General features: G+C 38.5%; 2 protein-coding genes across 4 annotated transcripts in view; one reads left to right on the top strand and one right to left on the bottom strand.

The window, feature by feature from the left end:
* Window positions 1-5,021, bottom strand: part of POP1 (POP1 homolog, ribonuclease P/MRP subunit) — a 35,713-nt gene extending 30,692 nt beyond the window's left edge. Inside the window, exons 1-2 of one of the 3 annotated variants that reach the window (XM_027615927.1) lie at window positions 4,928-5,021; window positions 4,265-4,516 (exon numbers count right to left, since the gene is read on the bottom strand). The gene's annotated coding sequence lies outside the window, so the exon portion shown is untranslated. The remainder of the gene's footprint in view (window positions 1-4,264; window positions 4,517-4,927) is intronic. The other 2 variants (XM_027615948.1, XM_027615937.1) reach the window with 2 other exon arrangements.
* A 75-nt stretch (window positions 5,022-5,096) lies between these two features.
* RIDA (reactive intermediate imine deaminase A homolog) lies at window positions 5,097-16,359 on the top strand. The gene is made up of 6 exons (XM_027615961.2): window positions 5,097-5,293; window positions 11,723-11,828; window positions 13,625-13,679; window positions 13,907-13,975; window positions 14,720-14,775; window positions 15,778-16,359. The coding sequence occupies exons 1-6, from the start codon at window positions 5,229-5,231 to the stop codon at window positions 15,838-15,840; spliced, it is 414 nt and encodes a 137-aa protein (XP_027471762.1). The 5' UTR covers window positions 5,097-5,228; the 3' UTR covers window positions 15,841-16,359.
* The last annotated feature ends 228 nt before the right edge of the window (window positions 16,360-16,587 follow it).

The raw sequence follows: 16,587 nt of genomic DNA, 5'->3' as shown, positions 1-16,587 counted from the left end.
AATAAATATTCATGTAACTCAAAATTTGATTCTTCATTTATTATAGGTGGGCTGATGATATCAAAATATTATCACGATACTGATCTACAGCAGTGATTTATCACCAGAGGCATCTCTAGGGGAGCCATGAATGGTATTAACACCAAAAACCCAATTCAATAGGAGAAAAATAATTCTATTGATCAAAGAGACCATTATTAGTATATTTCAGATTGCATCATCAGAAAATTCAATCATATCCCAATGCTGACACAGCATAAAGTCCACTCAAAGAATGAATAATGAGGTATGAGATAAGAACCCTCTGCCACAGCAAAAATTCTTAGGTGAAACAAGAGCCACCTGAATCAATGAAATACAATACACACTATTCTGATATGATACCCTCTACAAAAACTGAACATAAATTACTGATGCTTTCATTTCTGCCACAGAGATGAGGCCAGCTGTACCTTTATTTATTTATTTTTTTAAAGATTTTATTTATTCATTTGACAGAGAGAGACACAGCGAGAGGGAACGCAAGCAGGCGGAGTAGGAGAGGGAGAAGCAGGCTTCCCGCTGAGCAGGGAGCCCAATGCGGGGCTTGATCCCAGGACCCTGGGATCATGACCTGAGCCGAAGGCAGACGCCTAACAACTGAGCCACCCAGGAGCCCCTGTACCTTTAATATGTAACAGCCAAAAGATTGCACTTTAAAATAAGGATAAAGGACAAAACCCTCGGGGAGCCTGATGGCTTTACTCAGTAGTTTGCAACTCTCAAACTCAACAACCCCCTTTTTCTTTTTCTTTTTTTAGATTTATTTATTTGAGAGAGAGAAAGAGCAGTGGGGAACAGGCAGAGAGAGAGGGAGAGAGTCTTGGGCAGACTCCCTGAGTGTGGAGTCTGACAAGGAGCTCCATCTCAAGACCAAGATCATAACCTGAGCCGAAATCAAGAGTCAAACACTTAACTGACTGAGCCACCCAGGCGCCCCTTCCCCCTTTTTTCTGAATGGTTTGAAACACCTGTTTTCTATTTTGAAATGAAATTCATTAATAACATAACCTACTAGACACATAACTTTTACCAATATATACCCTATAATATGGCCCTGACTATAACATAAAGGAGAACTAAATAACAAAATAATGTGTACTTTCTGTATGTAAGTATTTCACCACTACTGGGTGACGTTATATAACAGGGAGGTATTCTGAACTCGGGTATAATCAGCACAACATAAGCACCAGTACAAGCACGGGTACAATCTGTCAAGCTGGAAAAGAAGCCTGGAAGCCCCCATGCCATAGGCATTAACTCTGTTCTTACTGACGATAGGGAAATCTGAAGAATCCTGTGCAAAGGAGAGCAGCTCAGAGTAGCAGAGCCAAGCCATTCCCAAAGCATTTCAGTATTTTTATACTAGTCTTTCCTGGTACCTATACAGAGAATTACCACGAATGCAACAAAGGTACAGTAATACAGCGGGTTGTACTGTGCCTCAAAGAGAAGGCAGCAATGCCACTGGTGACACAGTTTTCCAAACTAGTGAACACCCCTTGGTAAAGTAGCAAAAGGAGGGGAGGGGTAGGGAGGATAGTCTTGTTTTGATTTATTGCATTCCTGGAAAATGCAGTGTATATTAAAACCATGTAACTGATCCTTTGTGCTTTTATGTAAAACAGGTATTAGGCTACTGTGGGACTTTCCTACACACTCCAGCATGTCTAACATCCCTGGGCCCTGCCTGATAAATGCCAGCAGTGTTACCCACTCATTATGCCAACCAAAAACACCTGCACAAACTAACAGACTGCCACATCAAGAATCGCACCACTCCTACTGAATGCCACTGAATTAACTACCACCCATTCACTTACCTCTTTCCCAATGCAGGGCTTCATTCAAAATTAAGAGTAACCAGTGCTGTGTAGTATTTAAGAACCCTTCCTTCGGAGTTAGAAAGATCTGGGTCAAATACCTTCCTTAACACTTTTTAGTTACATAATCGTAGGAAAGTTACTTTCCCTCTTTGAGCCTCAGTCCCCTCTATAAATGGGAATCATCACAAGGTTGCTGTGAGAATAAAGTAATGTACATAATATACTGAGCATGGCACTTTGCAAAAACTAAGGGCTTCATTTAAATTGCTATTATTCCCAAACAGAGTGAGAAGAGAGAGGAGAAGATAAAACTGAGCAGGCCAGAGTAGGCAGACTGAAATAACAGAGATTATGTCATTTCACCTTCTCATTCCATTCTGCTTTCACCTAAATGAAAGACAACTACATGTACACCCAAAACCACTTTTTTAAATTTAAAAAATATATGGGGGGGTTGTGGGGGTGGGGTGGGATTGGGGGTGGGGGGCAGCAGTCCTTTCTGCCCATGGGTCCTGTCCCCTTGTTTAATAAAACCACCATTTTGCACTACAAAAAATAAAATAAAATAAAAATAATATATATATACATATACACATGAAGTAAATGAAGTTCTGCAGAACTAGTCAGTTAGTGAATGACATGGTTCAGATTAGTCTGCATTAAGAACCATTCAGAATGATTTTACAGAACAATTTAGTTCACCTACTATTATCTGCTTGAATCAGAACTTACCCAGCAAGACAGAGCACGACCTGGGAACCCTGGTCTACTCAGCACTAGAATAGGCCAGGAGCAAGCTGGGACTCGGGGATTGGGGTAAGCTTTGATACCAGACTAAAAAATTAGCATACTGAACTAGTGGTGGTCCTCAAACAGTTCTAACACCAGAAGAGAATGAATATAGACTATATTCTTATGAGGTCTGAGGATTTTGCTTAAAAATAGCTTCCAGAAGCTATCTTAACTCTTACCTGAACAACTGGGTGAGTTTCAGTATATTATTCAGTTTTTGTGTTTCCACATTTACTCATTTAGCTTTAACAAGCACTAAATATGTGCCAGGCTTTATAAAACTGTTTTCCCCAAAATCTTCAAATAAATTGGACATATGTTTTCTCACACAGCTTACTATCACCTGGTTGACCATTTTCACCCCTTTAAAATGGACTCCAGTTTGACAACCTGGGAATTAACCAGATGATCTCTGATTTCTTCCAGATCTAAAAAGTTGGTGATTTAGACTCGATATAAAACCTACCTTAAGAATACCGGTGTCTTGGGGCTAGATGGCTTAGTTGGTTAAGTGTCCGACTCGGTTTCAGCTCAGGTCATGATGTGGGATGAAGTCCCTCACCTGGCTCCATGCTCAGTGCGGAGTCTGCTTTTCCCTCACCCTCTGCTCCACCCCCCACTTACACACACGCTCGCTCTCTCCCTCTCTCTCAAATAAATAAATAAGTAAATAAATAAAATCTTATTAAAAAAGAATACAGGTATCTTGTTTCACAAGAAACATTTTACACAAGTTAAATTACTTGTAATGCCCCAAGAGAGCTCCTTATTTAAAGAATCACATGGTGAATTATTTTGTAATAAAAAGCATCCCCTAATTGTCCAGTTTAATCAAATTTAACAACATTTTGGTTATCTATTCTTGCTCATTAGTTTTAGGCTGTGTGTATACAAAAGCAGCATAAGGTTGTGGCCTCCTTCCTTAAAGAATTTGGTTGTCTTAAACAGCTAACGTTTATGGAGAACTTTACGTGTCAAGCATTAGTCTACACGCCTTACTCATTCGATTCTCAAAGATTCTATGAGGGAGGTATTAGTACTACCCCCATTTTATAAATGAAGAAACTGAAGCACAGAGAGGTAACAAAATCTGACTAAGGCCAATAAGATTGTAAGTGTGCTGGGAGCCAAACCAGGCAGTCTGCCTCTATTCACTATTTTTAAGACACAAAACAATTAGAGAACAAGACTACACACATTAAAAGACTAAATTTTGCAGTATAGCACAATAGGACGCTGAGTAAGAAGGGAAAATGTGGATCCACAGGGAAAGCCAACGAGAAAATAGAATTTCAGTTGTTTGGAATTTGGATAGTGAAGAAAGAGTATTCAGGAATCTTCTGTGTGATGTCAGGAGTGAGGACTCAGGATGACTTGAGTGGAATGAGACAGTAGGAGGGCATAAAACTGAGTAGGCCAGGGAAACCAGACTGGAAGTTCTATTTTATTACCTGCTTGAAGCCCCAAACCAATGAAAAAGCTCTAAAGGCTCTTGAGCAGAAAGTAGGAAAACCAAACCTTTCCAGTATGTAGGACAAATGAGAAGGAATGACGAGGATCTTCTTACATTACGTTTTAGAAGCAGGGCAGGGCAGGAATCTTACCTTTTTCACAGTTGTCCCTCCAGCACCTAGCAATGTGCCTTGCACAAAATAGGGCTCAACATATATTTGTTGAATGTAAACTGCAAGCATAAATGGAGTGAAGCGTGCTTATAATACATTTATTTACAGAATGAGAAATATTTGGCCAAGTACCACTCCTTCTGACACGGCATGACTATCTGCCAAGAGACCAGCCTATCTTCTATCTTCCTTTTTGAAATCAGATCCCAGTCACCAGGGCTCGGTTCAGACCTAAGGGGAATGCGTAGAGACCTTGTGAAGCTGGAGGAGCACTCATGAATGGGAACATGGGAGGGGCGGAAGGTGGACGACGCCCAGATCTCAACGTGGTCCCCTTAATGACCCAACTCATTCCTTCAGAGTGCCTGGCAGGACGGGGGCGCAAGCCCATTCCGAGGAAGGCATCCGCCCGGCGGGACAATACGGGGAAATGACAAACGCAGGGGGCTCGAACTCAGGGGCCGAAGGAGGCGCGGGGCGGCAAGCGGGGCCCAGGCGCAGGCTGCCAGGGAAGAGGATGGTCAGCGGGGTCTGAGCCACGGAAGACTGGGAGGAGAGCCGGGCCGGAGGGCCGGCGCGGGGCCGTCACATACTCCCCCCTAACTCGCGGACCCTGGGGGAAACCAGCCCCTCACGACCTACCTGCCAGAGGCTCTGAGGGAGGAATCCAGGGCTCCCCGGGTCAGAATGACAAGGCTCTGCAACAGCCCTCTCCGTGGAGACGTGTGCGGCGAGCAATGGCGCATGCGCCAGCGCAGTCGCGGCCTCCACGTGGCCGGGAACCTGGCTGAGACTACAACTCCCAGAATGCCGAGCAAACTCGCTCCGGGAGAAGAGTTACTCCCGGGACTGGACCCCTAGGCTGGTTAGTCTGGTGAGACGCTAACAGAGGCAGTGTACGGGATTCTTCTCTTGGAGCGGCAGCAAGATAAAAGGGTTAGCCATGGCGTCTCTGATCAGAAAGGTGATCAGCACTGCGAAAGCCCCAGGGGCCATTGGTCCCTACAGGTAACGAGGCTTGGGGGAGCGCGGACGGACGCTGGGCGTGTGAGATCGGGGGTCCGGGGCTCCAGCCACTCCGGGTCAGAGCTGGGGCGGGCCTCGGGCTTCGTCCGGTCCAACCTGCTCAAACTCGCTGAACTCGGGAAACAACCCGGGAAAGGGTCAAAGCACCCGGAGACCCAAAGAGTGTGAGTCTGTGCTCCCAGGGACTCTGCCCCGGACCTGGAGGGCCAGAGCGCTTCGCCGGCCGTAAGGGGTCAGGTTTTGTATTCTTTTTGGTAACCATTTTATGAAGGTATTTCACACACCCATAAAATTCACGCCTTTAAAGTGTACAACTCAGTGATTTTTTTTTTTATTATACTCACAAAATAGGGCAGCCATCACCACTATATAATCTCAGAATAGTTTAATCACCTCCAAAAGAAATCCCATACCCATTAGCAGTCATTCCCCATTCTTTTCCCCTAACCCCTGGCAACCACTAATCTATTTTCAGTTTCTGTGGATTTGCCTGTTCTGGACTTCTGTAAATGGAATCCTACAATATGTGGTCCTTTGTGACTGACTTCTTCCATTTTAGCATAATGTTTGGTCTAACCCTCTCTTAATTCAAAGGAGTAAATTACGTGAACAGATGTGGGTGTCCATCTGGAGAGAGCTGAATTCTTTTCACAGAAATGCTTAGCAAATAGATGCTCATCTATCCAAGGCACTGATTTTTACAGTCCGCATAGAAATGCATTGGGATGTTTATGAATTCATTGCCCATGCTCATTTCCCACTAATAAAGTCAAATACAAATCAACAAAAATCATTTGCTAAGATGGCCTCAACATGCTCTAGCTAAATATATGTATACCGGCCAGAAAGTCTACCCTGTGTACATGCATTTCCACTTGTCAGAAGTGCTGCAAATATAAAAAGGTTAATTTCTTTTTTAAAAATCCTTTTTTTTTTTTTTTCTTAAAATGTCTCAGCTTTAAAACTATTAGATCTTACCCTATGCATTCTTGGAGACTTTTTTCCCTTAATATAATTTTTGTTGTTTTAAATTCTTCACTAAAGTATACCATGTAAACCTTTTCTCATTTTCCCTTTTTAAAATATAGTATCTGTTCACTATTAAAATAACCACAAATGAAAACTACAACTGAAACACTTCAACTATGATAGACATATATTGAGTACCTACTATATGCCAAGCACTGCAGAGGCTACAAAAAACGTGTAAGAATTAAAACAGTGTGAAAGACATTCAGGCATGTGGGGGAAAGAAAAAGAAACATTTTCATTTCGTGCATGCTGTATGGCAGGCACCATGACAACTAACCTTCTTCTCTAAGTCCCATCCTCATTTTACAAAAGGAAGACTGAAGCTGAAAGTGAACTTGTCCAAGGTCAGACCATCCATAAGTGGCAGAGCTTGATTTGAACAAGCCCTAGCTCCCTCCTCTGTACTACATTGCCATGAAAAATAACACAGATGCAGAACAATAATTACCATAGCAGGGTTAGAAACAAAATGCAGTAGGAGTAAAGGGTCAGGGGGCTGAGGGATGGCAAAAGAGGAGAAGAAACAAATTGATGTAACTTGGGACAGAGGAAGAAAAAGATCTAGGAGGGCTCCTGCAAGCGGTAGTCCTTGAGCTGGGTTTTGAAGGTTGTGTTTGCCATCTGTATAGTACTGTTATAAAGTGATTTTTAAATTACTTTGTTAAGGAATTAAGCAGGAAGTCAGAGGGAATGACTTGAGGCATAATTGTGGAAGAATACATGGCATAAAGATTTTTTGGAGGAAGTTTTGGTAATCCAACTACGACTTTTTTTTTTCATTTGCCAAATCTGTGTACCACCTGTATCATTATTTACTTAACACTTTTATTTAAGCAGGCTCCCTTTAACAAATTTAAAAACGAAATTTTACAGGAGTACTCTAAATAGAAGACAAACCAGTAGAAGGTAACAGTAAAAAAATAAGCTCAATTAAATAAAAAGTATAATTAAATCCTAGGAAGCTGCTACAGTTGGCTCAGAACACAAGGCCAGCTCTCTTTGTTAAAAGTGATAGATTTCTTTGTTTTCTAAAATTGGTATCTTTTCTCCTTCATGTAATGAGAGGATCGATGTCATAACTGCTAACATTTATTGATGCTCACTCAGCACAAGGCACTGTTCTAGGTGCCTTAGTGCTTTATGTACACAGTTGTTATGACAGCACTTATTTTTCAGATGGTGAAATTGATATATGTGTGGTTAAATAATTTGCTCAAGGTCAACCACCAAGACGGGATGTGACAGAATTTGAACTTAGGCAGAGCTCTAGAGCTCAATCTTCATCATTAGTTTGCTGTCTCCTGCCATGGAAAAACTCAAAGAGAATTGAAAAAGGAGTCCTTTCCTTACTGTGATTCAGTTTGCATGTGACCTATACTTTGGGAAACACTGGTTTTCAGAGTTGGACTTTGAATCTGAATTGCTGTTTTGCCTGTTGCTAAAAATTAGGTTTTAGCAAAGTCTAGATTGTGATCGTTCCCAACTATCTAAACTGGAGAGTATAAACTTTGTTTTGTATTCACTGAGGAGTCTTCAAATGTTTTTGAAGAGGAAGTGACATGAACAGATTTCTTTTAAGAGTACTCTGATAATTATTTGGGGAAGACATTAAGAATAGTTAAGGGGGTATTACAATAAAAGTAAAAATCAGTAATCTTTTTCCTCCTCTGCCCTGATCCCTCCTCCTCAGTCACTCAGTGGTTTTACTTCAGAGCAAAAGCAGCCCTTACCAGAAACAAACACAAAGTGATTATAGACCCTAGAGCACACACCTTCCTCAAGTGTGTACTTTGTTCAAGAAAGCAAGTGTGACAGTAATATTCCTGGGTGACTCGGAATCAACTGTCTTTATAAAGCTGCAAGAAAAAAAGAAGGAAATCAAATGAATATACCAATATAATAAAAAGACAAAACATCAACCAGCTTCACTGTGTGGAGACTTTCTAGGACATTGTCCTCTTGTGCTTCTTTGTATCCAGAGATCATACAAGGCCACTAAAAATGGTGCTAATTTTTAATATTTTATCTTGAAGAAAACCACACTCCAACTAACTAGTCATATCCTGATAAAGTTAATGGGATATGTTTGAAGAACCATTTGGAAACCAATTTTTGTGCATGGAGTTTGTAGTGAGCACAGTTTTTGAAAATTCTGGGTCTCCTCCAGGATGAATTCAAATGTGTTTAACTTTCAGTCCCTGGCATTTTGATGGATGGGGTGTTGTCACCAATTAGCTAATCAGCTTAGCACATTTCAGGAATACCTCAGGACAGAACCTTGAGAGATTTCAACATCACGATATTGCATTGCTTTTCATTTTGCTAGCACACTACCCAAATAGTCATGAAATTTGGAAGTGATAGTCCATGTGGCATAGATTACAACATGAGAATTATTACTAAGATGCTTTTGAAAGTGTTATTGCCCTTTGACCTGGAAATAAAACAGTACACTTTTAAATTTTCTGGAGGCTAATGACTTGTCTGGATAGTAGGATGCCATAATCAGGAAGGGTCAACTATTATCTTTGTGAACAATCTCTTTACTAATCTATAAGAGATAACACATAGGTCAGATAGTCTTAGATGTCTGTTAATTTTCGGAGAATAAATGAATACCTTTTTACTATCACAAATTTTTTGACCAATGGTAATACATATGGGCTTAAACTATGTTTCATGTATGGAGAGAGCTAAAGTTACTTTGCAAAGGGCCCAGGGTAGCCTAGTTCTACACAGGACAGTTAATAAGAAACCTTGTTAGCTGATGATGCTTTTCAACCTGAGGAAAGCTTACACATTAACAAACTCAATAGTTACCTGTTTCTGGGCTAGGGTGAAAGCCAGATAGTTGAGAAGAATTTCTAGACTTTCTAAATCCTATTACCAAGTTTAAATCTACCCTGTTCCACTCTCCAAAGCCCACACAATAAGCCAGTAGGTCCTGCTAAAAAGATTCTTTACTGACAGCCAATCATTTAAGCTAGTAAGCCTTTAGAGAGCAAAACATCAAAAAGAAGTTATTGTGTGCCCGCTACGTGCAAGAAGTCACCTCAGCCCTGTGCAGCTGGAGACACTAAGACACAGCTCCTGTGTTCAGGGAGTTTACAGTCCGGCACACCCCAGAGATAGTATGAGAACAGACTGAGCTATAATGTGAGGCAGGATCCTGTACATGGTGTGGGAAAAGCTCCTCTGAGGTTCAGATGAAAAAAAGGCTTAGTTACTTGCCCAGGGAAAACTATGTGATGGTTTTCGGTGTAGTTTTGTTTACAATAACAAAATACTGGAATCAAAGGTAACTAGTTAAAGTATGTCCATGCAGTGAAATACCACACAACTGTTAAAAGAATAAGGATGCATCCTGCATACAGTTATGGGAAGATCAGGATATATTGTTGAGAGAAAAAAGCAAAATGTAGAGGAGTGTTTAATATACTACGTGTTGTATAAAAAAAAAAGATGTTTAGTATACTACATGTTGTATAAAACAGGCAGAAGATAATATATTCATTTTTATTCATATATGCATGAAAAAACTTTGGAAGAATATGTAAAGAAAACCATTGGTTATCTCTAGGGACTGGAAATGGAGCAGAAGGAAAATAAGGAAAGAAGGGAAGAGATTTTTCACTGAGATTCTTTGGATAGTGTCTAGATTTTTTAACCATGTGAATGTTCTCTTATTCAAAAAATTATTAAGAAAAAATTATAGGGGCACCTGGCTGGCTCGGTCAGTAGGGCATGTGACTCTTGATCTCAGGGTCATGAGTTCAAGCACAGAGCTTACCTAAAAAATATATATATATTTATTCCATAGTTTAAATTATAAAGAAAAAATATGGTCAGGAAAATCAGGGGAAACATCATGAAATAAAAGGAAAGCTTAGAGCATGTTGGAAAACACTATAGGGAACTAGAAGATTAGAAATGAGAATGTAGCATTAGAAATGTAAAATTAGAAATGAGAAATTGCTGTTTCTAAATAAGCATGGAAATGGTAAAACAAATTTTACTTCTGAATTTAAACTGCTACTAAGGTTTCTTTGTCAACATTTTAAAAATGGTGGCACTTACTGCCACTGAATTGTGTGCCTAAAAACGGTTAAAATGGTAAATGTATTTAACCACAATTAAAAAGAGAGACAGAGGGGTTTTCTTTATCCAAAAAGTAAAAAAAAGAAAATTGAGTTGATTTGCTTGGCTCTTTTTCAGGTCTCTATGTGCATAGCTTATTCTGTTTCTTGTGATTTTATCCTAATTCTGAAATTTAGTATCCTCATTACAAGTCATTTCCAACAGCAAGCACTTTGCAGAAATGAGGTGTAACCTCCCAGGTGAAATCTTGTCTGAGAATAATTACTCCTTTTCTTAGAGTGCTCTTGGCATTGCATTTCTGTTATTTTACAGCTCTTTTGAGGTGTGAGTTACATTAAAATTCACCCATTTTTAAGTGTAGACCACCATGAATTTTTGTAAATGTCTAGAGCCGTGTACCTGCCACCACAGTCAAGTTTTAGCACATTTCCATCACCCCCCAAAAATTCCCTCATACTGTACATTTGTGGTCAATGACCACTGACCCAGGAAGCCACTAATCTACTTTCTGCTTCTATTCTGTCTTTTCTAGAATTTCATATAAGTGGAATCAAATAATATGTAGTCTTTAGTTGGATCTAGCAGTGGATTTTTTGTTTTGTTTTTCTTTTTTGCTGTCATGAATAATGCTGTTCTGAACATTCATGTAAGGTCTTTGGACATATATTTTCATTTCTTTTAGGTAGTTCCTAGGAAAGAAATCGCTGGGTTGCATGTTAAGCATATGTTTAAGGTTTTAAGAAACTTGCCAAACTCTTTTCCAAGGTGTGTACTGTTTTTGCATTCCCACCAACAATGTATAGGGTTCTGGTTGCTTCTCATCTTCACCAATACTTACTCTTATCAGTGACGTCTTATTGTGTGTAGTGGTATCTATTATGGTTTTGCATTACATTTTTCTAATGAGTAATGTTGAGCATCTTTCATGTACTCCCTAGTTCTTCATATGTCTTCTTTTATGAAATACCTGTTCAGTCACTTGCCCATTTTTTATTGGGTTGTTTATCTTCCTCTTTTTGAGTTATAAGAGTTTTTCATATATTCTGGATACAAGTTCTTTGTAGATATATGTTTTGCAAATATTTTATCCCAATCTGTGACCTATATTTTCATTTTCTTAAAGATCTCTTTCAAAAAGCAAGTTTTTAAATTTGAATGAAATTCAGTTATTAATTCTTTTATTTTACATTTTGTGCTTTTTGTGTCTTAGCAAAGAGATCTTTTAGCATTGAATTTTGTATTTTATATCTTTTATATACACTGAATTTCTGTTTATTGCAGTCAAGCCGTGTTAGTCGACAGGACCGTTTACATTTCAGGACAGCTAGGCATGGACCCTGCAAGTGGACAGCTTGTGCCAGGAGGGGTGGCAGAAGAAGCCAAACAAGTAAGTCATTTTTCACGTTTGAAGTTTCCTTCTTTACTGTTTTTTAATACTGGGGGTTATTAAGAATCTACTTGGCTGATTTTTTTATAGAGATTATCAGATAAATGCTTTTAGAGTTACTTACTGATTGATTTAAGACGGTTTTATGTCAATAGAAAGTTCAAAATTTGAGGAATCATTTAACAAGCAAAAAAAAAAAAGTCTACCTTCCAAGGTGACTTCAAACCTGAATTATTGGATATTCACTAAACTGTGGTAATCAGTTTACAGTATATACATATTATCAAATCGTCATGTTATGTACCTAAAACTGATACAATATTAGATGTCCATTATCTCAATAAAATTACTTAACTCTCAATTAAAGTATTGAAATCAGATAGCATCTTGTCATTTCTACATGGATTGGAAAAATTTCTTTTTTTTTTTTTTTAAAGATTTTATTTATTTGTCAGAGAAAGAGAGAGCACAAGCAGGGGTAAGTGACAGGCAGAGGGAGAAGGGGGCTCGGGACTCAATCCCAGGACTCTGGGATCATGACCTGAGCCGAAGGCAGATGCTTAACCAACTGAGCCACCCAGGCGTCCCTGGATTGGGAAATTTCTTATCAGGGCCACTGACCCGCAAAAAAAAACACCACAAAAGTAAAAGTCAACATTTGCTAGTAAGAACTATTGAAGATTACGTGTAGTATGTTTGTTTTTTTTTTTAAATAAGAATGGGGAGTACAATTCTAATCCAATGAATAGAATTAAATTATAATTTTATGCATTCACCAAGTCATTTGTATTATCCAAAGCCAGAAACAACCTAATGTCTGTCCATAAGGAACTAGTGAAATAAATCATGCTAGAGCCGTACAGTTGAATTAATGCAGAAAAATCCCCCAAGATTAATTGTTAACGTGATAAAACCAAGATGCAGAACAGCTTGCACAGTACGCTACCATCTGTGTGTGTGTGTGTGTGTTTGTGTGTGTGTGTGCGTATGTTTGTGCACGTGTGCAGGTGTGAATATTCATGCTGGTATAAGCATCAACTGTCTCCACAGGATATAGAAGGAACCAGAAACAGTGGTCCCCTCTGAAGGAAACTGGGGGGAAGGGCAGTCCAGGTGGGAGACATCTTTGCACTGTATTTGCATCTTTATAGCTTTTGAATTTTTTGCCATATCTATGTGTTACCTATTTAGAAGGTGAGTTGTTTTTTAGACATAAAAATATCAAATATTATAATGTGACCAGTAAAGTGGAGAGGAATAATGAATTGAAAAAATAATACGTTAAGGAATGAGTAAAAACTGATGTTTTTCCAAAGGCCAGAGTGTCAAGCATATACCTAGTTTACTAATACTATTTTTTGAGAAAAAGATAAAAGTACTCTTTAAAATCAATTATTGCTTTAAAAGAAAACATATTTTAATGCTTACTGGCTCATACTTATCCTCCAAGTGATAAAGAGTTAGGAACTCCAGGCGCTTTCTCTGTTTCAGCTGAGTGGACGTCAGCCGAGAACTTCACACACTCTAGCACTGAAGAAGGGACGTCAGTCCAGTCTCTTACTCACAAAAGGAGACACGGTCTCACTATATTTCAAAAAGATTCATTTCCATTAAACAAAAGCCAAGAAGTAATTCACTTGTATAGAGGTGGTCTAGAAAGAGTAGAATTTCCTAGAAAAGGAGAATTTTTCTGCAACATAACCTATTCAATCGGGTATTAGCAATTGATTAATTGAGTTGAATTAAAACTTTACTATAACATCAGTGCCTTAGGCCTTTCTTGCCTTTTTTCATAGGCTTTTACAAACTTGGGTGAAATTCTGAAAGCTGCAAGCTGTGACTTCACTAATGGTGAGCAACTTGATATGCCTTCACATTTCTGTCTGATGTTTCTGTGGTCTTTTTGAAGAACATTGAGCATCCAGTAATACATCATGCCATATTGTCATTGCTTTTCAAAGTTGTTTTAATTTCAGTCCCATTTTAATCAAGACAGTCACAGAACCATATGTTTTTCTAAGTAATATTTTGGGTGAGACCGAACAGCTAAACCTAATAACAACGTATATGTCTTCTAGTGGTAAAAACAACTGTTTTGCTGGCTGACATGAATGACTTCAACACTGTCAATGAAGTCTACAAGCAGTGTAAGTAATTTGGCTTTATTACTGTATTCCATTTTAACAAGAAATGAATCTGTTAACCTTATTGAGTATCCATTATGAATTAAGAGTGATAGGAGCTGCTAAAGAAATGGCCATAGATCCTGTCCTAAAAGAATAGCCTGATTGAGAACATACAGTGAACCCCCATGAAAAGATCCAAGACATTTCTGTGGTACTCCCTAGGATAATATATTACAACCCTACAAATTCATTTTCCTAAAGCTTAATATTGTTGTCCACTTCTCAGGTTTTTTAAGCCTTCCTAATAATTTTTTTAACACAGAGATTGTACTGCTGTGATACGGCCTCAACACCATCTCTGTTCAGGCTCTCAGAATCATTAGCTGGTTAATTAACATTTTTATGCCTTGGTTTCCTCACATGCAAAATGGGGATAAAGCTTTATAGGGTTGTTGGAATGCTTAAATGAGTTCATACCACAATAAATATTGCTCTAAACATAAAACCCCATTCATATCAAACAAGATCAAAGTCTCAAAAGCATGTATTTTCATTTTTTTCCAGAAAGCTAAGACATTTTAAAAAAGTATTCAATATCATAGGAATCCTATGGTAAAATATTTTATCAAACAAATATGAATGTGAGCTTTTCTTAGTGTTGCTTATATCTAAGAATGGACAGATCTGTGACGCACTTACCAGAGTCTTGATTGTGCAGTCATAATACAGTGTCTGAAAACTAAAATGAAATTCTTTTAAATTTAGATTTCAAGGGTAGTTTTCCTGCAAGAGCTGCTTACCAGGTTGCTGCTTTGCCCAAAGTAAGTACACTTTAAAGTGACTAATGTACACGATTGTAAATTTCTACGTTGTTTTCTGAGTATAACAAACTAAGTACTTTGGCAGGAAATTTTTTAAAGAAAAAAAAAAGAAATAATCTCTGCTTTCCAGGATCTTAAAGACTAAAAGGAAATACCCAATATTATATGCTGGTGGGGGGAGGGGGGATTAAGAAACTTCAGAAGTTTTTTTAATTTGTCTTAAATATTAAGAAAATTAGAAATCAAGGCCACACATGAACATGAACACAACAGAATCAGGGACTTAAATTGTAAGAAAAAGTAAAATACTATCTGTATTGTTTTCACATACTTAGAGACTATACCCTGAGCCAGGGTAGTGAGCTCTGCAATAAAAAATTTCACTTGCCTAATGAAACATCCAGACTTCCATTAGAAAAATAATCTCAAAACCAGTAGCCCACATATTTTCTTACCATTGATATTGTGGTATTCAAATGCGATGAGAAGCTCCTCTAGCAGCACAGTATTCCTGCCTACAAAAAAGCAGCCTACTGACTTCTCTGTAAAGAAAATTTATCTTCTATGAGTGGTATGTTTATTGTTTTAATCGGTTGTTACTTGGAATGGTCAGTATTCTCAAACTTAACTAAGGTATTGAGTGTAGTGGAAGGAGCTCTGAACTTGGAATTGCAAAACATGCGTTTGAACCTCTGCCATTTAGCACGGTGTCCTGGGACAGGTGAAAACCACCTCTCCAAGCTTCCATGTATATCATTCTCTGGATTGAGGAGAGCACGCTGCCCACTAGAGCTGCCGAGAGAATCCTGTGAGCTAATGCACTTGAATGTGTCTGACATGGGAGCCTGCCAGTGAATGCTTCCCCATCCTTCCCTTCTTTGAAAAATGTAATGTTAACAATGCTGTATTGCTATGAGTTGTATATGTTTTTTAGTAGGTATTCTAGAGCTCTCTTCATTCGTAAAAAATTACCTAACCGTTGCTTGGTTATTTTCCTTGCAGGGAGGCCGTGTGGAGATTGAGGCAGTCGCTGTCCAAGGACCTCTCACAACAGCGTCGCTATAAGTGGGTCCGGCGTTATTTAGTCTGGAATTTTAACAATGTCTTCAAATTAACATCTTAATTTTTACAGTAGACGTTGGAAAGTTTATGATTGACTTAAACATTTGAGGTCATTATGGAAATACCATATAATAAGGGGAATTAAGCATGAGTGGGGGATCAGATGACAACTCCAGTTACTGGTGTAATAAATCACACGCACACTCATGTTCCTGGATGTGGGGAAAGAGACGCTCATTATATACTTATGCAAATAAATGAAAGTAAAGGGAAATAAATCATAAGAGAGAGGAGTTGTTACTATTCCTGATAAATAATTAAGAGCACTTGTAATTCAGTTAAATCCTCTTAATTTAATGATGTGAAATAGTTAGTTCTCTTGTCAGCTATATAATTCTGCTTTTACTTGAGTGAACTTAAAGTACTGAAATTTGAATGGTAGAGGTAAAGGAGAAGGAAGTGGACCACAATCTTAATAGATAATATTTTTCTAATGGAAATAAAATAGACGTGCAGATTTTCCTTGGTCTGATTCTGTTCACTTATTTGTTAACAGTTTAATTTGTACATTAAAGCACATTATCTGATGGTGGTGGGGGGGAGACCATGAAGTTAAAACCCCAACTATTTTTTTCTCAAAACTTAATTTTGACTTTGTACATTTCTACACTGTTGTAATCAGGCTATGTATAATCATTTTGTGTTTGATCCTTTAAAATCTTTTAATTTAGACAACTACTACATGAATAC

This window comes from Zalophus californianus, chromosome 4 (assembly GCF_009762305.2).
Source record: "Zalophus californianus isolate mZalCal1 chromosome 4, mZalCal1.pri.v2, whole genome shotgun sequence".
NCBI classification, from domain to species: Eukaryota; Metazoa; Chordata; class Mammalia; order Carnivora; family Otariidae; genus Zalophus; species Zalophus californianus.
This window is presented reverse-complemented; position numbering and strand designations above follow the sequence as displayed.

Bases quoted from the DNA above. Each gene is read 5' to 3' on its own strand.
- RIDA (XM_027615961.2), top strand. From the start codon at position 5,229: ATGGCGTCTCTGATCAGAAAGGTGATCAGCACTGCGAAAGCCCCAGGG. The intron at 5,294-11,722 runs GTAACGAGGCTT...TGTTTATTGCAG, and splicing joins GGGGCCATTGGTCCCTACAG to TCAAGCCGTGTTAGTCGACA. The intron at 13,976-14,719 runs GTAAGTAATTTG...TTTTAAATTTAG, and splicing joins CAATGAAGTCTACAAGCAGT to ATTTCAAGGGTAGTTTTCCT.